The following is a 4,100-nucleotide window of genomic DNA, read 5'->3' as shown; positions in this document are numbered from 1 at the left end:
AGGCTATGGTTTTTCCAGTGGTCATGTATGGATGTGAGAGTTGGACTGTGAAGAAGGCTGAGCATTGAAGAATTGTTGCTTTTGAACTGTGGTGTTGGAGAAGACTCTTGAGAGTCCCTTGGACTGCAAGGAGATCCAACCAGTCCATTCTAAAGGAGATCTGTCCTGGGTGTTCTTTGGAAGGACTGATGCTGAAGCTGAAACTCCAGTACTTTGGCCACCTCATGCAAAGAGTTGACTCATTGGAAAAGACTCTGATGCTGGGAGGGATTCGGGGCAGGAGGAGAAGGGGACAACAGAGGATGAGATGGCTGGTTGGTATCACAGACTCGATAGACATGAGTGTGAGTGAACTCTGGGAGTTGGTGATAGACAGGGAGGCCAGGAGTGCTGCAATTCATGGAGTTGCAAAGAGTCAGACACGATTGAGCAACTGAACTGAACTGAACTGAACTGAATCGTGCCTGTAGTCCTAATCTCCAATTTACAAAGACAGGAGGTGGAGAACAAGTTACACGTTAATATGGCTTAAGTGAAAGTCGCTCAGTCATGTCCAACACTTTGCGAGCCCATGGACTCTACAGTCCATGGAATTCTTCAGGCCAGAATACTGGAATGGGTAGCTGCTCCCTTCTCCAGGCAATCTTCCCAACCCAGGGATCAAACCCAGGTCTCCTGCATTGCAGGAGGATTCTTTACCAGAGAAGCCCAGAAGCAGACAAATCCAGTACATGAAACGTTCTATAAAATAACTGGGCTGGCAGGGGTGTTGTGCAAGAGTAAAAGAGACTAAAGAGACAATAAAAGATGATGCACAAATCTTGACTGAATCCTGGATTGTGGCTGAGTGGTGAGGAGAGAGCTTTAAAGGACATTCTTAACATAACTTGGAAAATATGATACATTAATACTTAGTGTGATAATAGTACTGTAGTTACATAGGAAATGTACTTAGAAAATGCATGCTGAAATAGTTATAAAGTGTTATGATGTTTGAAGCTTACTTTTAAATCTTTCTGCCCCCTCACAGAAAAAGAGAGAAAGAGACAGAAAATATGACAATGTCAAAACTGTCAAATTTAAGTGGAAGGTATATGAGTCATCATTGTACTATTCCATCCACTTTTCTGTAATTTGAAAATGTTCAAAATAAAAAGCTTAGTGTAAAAATGCTGTGGGCCACTAAACTGTACAATTTAAAATGGTGATTTTCATATTATAGAATTTGATCTCAAAAAAATAAAAGAGCTGTGGGTATTTGATACTATGGAGTTATTACAGAACTGCTTAAACTGCTCTGCCTAGCTCCGTTATCATCAACCTGGACACGAACCCGTAGTTCTGTAGAGCCATGATGTTGGGTACAGTGGTGATCTCATGTTAAAGTTAGGAGCAAACAGAAAATCTTTATACAGAACTGAAAAAATAAGATGAGATAATTTTTATGGTAAAATTACTTTTATATAATTTAATTGCTAATGTTTAAAATTTTAGAGTATATAGGAGGAAGCAAGACATAATGACTAGGCCGAAAAATCAAGCATAGCCTCAACTGGTTAAGAGTAAAATGTCAAAAGCAAACCAAAGTGTCCACACACCTGGGTTGACGGTCGGAGGCGGTGGAGGTGGGAGAGGCCGGCCTTCTTTAATGGCTAGTGTACACTGCTTTGCTGACTGAATCGCATTAATGAAGTCTTCATGATGTTGTCTCCAGTTAGATTTTCTCACGGGTTGTGGCTATAAAAAAAAATTAAATCTAGGCTATATATCTCACTGTTATTATCTTTTTTTTAAAGCTGGGATTTGAATTTACAAGAAACAGAACTGTGAAATTTGGAGAAAAAAGAGAATTTGCTTTCCAAAAGCACTAAAAGAGGTTTGGAAAACACAGTAATAAAAATTTTCAAGTCACAGTAGTGAGGGAAAATACAAAATAACAATCACAAAAAACAAAGAAATTACAAAACTTTAAAGGAAGACTTAAATGTAACCTTAAAAGTGACTGTCTTCCAAGTTAATTGCTGGATTTAATGCTACTCTAATGAAAATATAAACGAGATTTGTTTTCTGCCACATCTGGAAAGTATCTGAAATACATTTGGAAATCTAAGTGAGCATGATTAAAAAGAAAACAGTAAAGGTGGATTATACTTACATGACATTACATTGCCCTATCAAGCAAAAATGAAAGCAGAGAGCCAGAAAGAGGCTTTCATGTACTGAAGGACATAATCAACAACAGCAAGGAAGATATCGATAGTACCTTGGACTGAGGCGCCTTCCCCACAGTGGGAATGTCAGTGCCCTGCAATCTTTGTTTTAAGGAATTGAAAGGTTTACGTTTTTTGTTGAAGAGTTTTCTACAAATTGGTCCATGTCTTTCCTAGAAAAGAAGGAGTGGGGATTAAAATTTTTAACATGTACAATCACAGAGTTCGTAATGGCTCAGTGTACTCAAGCAGCCCCCACTGCAGTGACTGGGTTGCACCTTCAGAGCCAAGTTCATTCTCTAACTCTCAAATCACAGCAGAGCAAATCCATCTGGCTCTCTTCACCCATGTTACACATAACTAGATATTGTGTTTGGGCAAGGTCAGTAAAAGGCCTCTACAGCTAAAGAAACTGACTTAAAATTTAGTCTTACATATTTAACTTTACCACTTGGGCTCAGTGAATAGTTCCAAGCATTAAACAATGTTGAAGACTCAGTTTCTAGTTTAAATTGAAATAAATTATCTCTGATATTCGGCTAGGTACTCATTGAAGCCAAGGAAATTTTCTTTACTTCTTCTATTCTGTTTTCTGCCTTCACTGTTTCTAAATTCCAAAAGCAAATCATCCAGGAATTGAGTCCCAACAACCTTGTTTTTCCATCCTTTTGAAGTAATTCTCTGCATACAAAAGTATGCAAAGTAAGGGGAAACTTAGCTTCTTATACAAGTGGAACCTTTTCAGAAAAACTCTTACCACTTAACATTTCAAAATTGAATTTAACTGGATTGCTTTTCTACATACAGCAAATCAAACCACTTAAGTCCTGAAAAAAATGAGTGGAGAGGTTTCAAAGAAATATTTGAGAACATCTGCAAGGAACAACTGGGACAACCATATGACAAATGAAAAATACATCAATTCCATTTAAGTTATGAAGACATTTTCCCTTAGTGTGTCCAAACATTTTTCATGAAGTCATTTATTTTAGAGCAAACCTAAGCTTATAATATTAAACTTTAAAATACAGAATACACAGAAGAACTGTACAAAAAAGGTCTTCACGACCAAGATAATCACGATGGTGTGATCACTCACCTAGAGCCAGACATCCTCGAATGTGAAGTCAAGGGGGCCTTAGAAAGCATCACTATGAACAAAGCTAGTGGAGGTGATAGAATTCCAGTTGAGCTATTCCAAAGCCTGAAAGATGATGCTGTGAAAGTGTGGCACTCAATATGCCAGCAAATTTGGAAAACTCAACAGTGGCCACAGGACTGGAAAAGGTCAGTTTGCCTTCCAATCCCAAAGAAAGGCAATGCCAAAGAATGCTCAAACTACCGCACAATTGCACTCATCTCACGCTAGTAAAGTAATGCTCAAAATTCTCCAAGCCAAGCTTCAGCAATACGTGAACTGTGAACTTTCAGATGTTCAAGCTGTTTTAGAAAAGGCAGAGGAACCAGAGATCAAATTGCCAACATCCGCTGGATCATGGAAAAAGCAAGAGAGTTCCAGAAAAACATCTATTTCTGCTTTATTAACTATGCCAAAGCCTTTGACAGTGTGGATCATAATAAACTGTGGAAAATTCTAAATGAGATGGGAATACCAGACCACCTGACCAGCCTCTTGAGAAATTTGTATGCAGGTCAGGAAGCAACAGTTAGAACTGGACATGGAACAACAGACTGGTTCCAAATAGGAAAAGGAGTACGTCAAGGCTGTATATTGTCACCCTGCTTATTTAACTTCTATGCAGAGTACGTCATGAGAAACGCTGGACTGGAAGAAACACAAGCTGGAATCAAGATTGCTGGGAGAAATATCAATAACCTCAGATATGCAGATGACACCACCCTTATGGCAGAAAGTGAAGAGGAACTCAA

General features: G+C 38.7%; 1 protein-coding gene across 1 annotated transcript in view; it reads right to left on the bottom strand.

Annotated features, from left to right (window-relative positions):
- Positions 1-4,100, bottom strand: part of ZC2HC1B (zinc finger, C2HC-type containing 1B) — a 34,131-nt gene that overhangs the window by 27,615 nt on the left and 2,416 nt on the right. Inside the window, exons 3-4 of the mRNA XM_010851499.1 lie at positions 2,264-2,383; positions 1,599-1,737 (exon numbers count right to left, since the gene is read on the bottom strand). Of these exons, the coding sequence (XP_010849801.1) occupies positions 1,599-1,737; positions 2,264-2,383 (259 nt within the window). The remainder of the gene's footprint in view (positions 1-1,598; positions 1,738-2,263; positions 2,384-4,100) is intronic.

This window comes from Bison bison, unplaced genomic scaffold (assembly GCF_000754665.1).
Source record: "Bison bison bison isolate TAMUID 2011002044 unplaced genomic scaffold, Bison_UMD1.0 scf7180017864303, whole genome shotgun sequence".
NCBI classification, from domain to species: Eukaryota; Metazoa; Chordata; class Mammalia; order Artiodactyla; family Bovidae; genus Bison; species Bison bison.
Note: the sequence above shows the minus strand (reverse complement) of the source record. Positions and strands in the feature narration are given on the sequence as shown.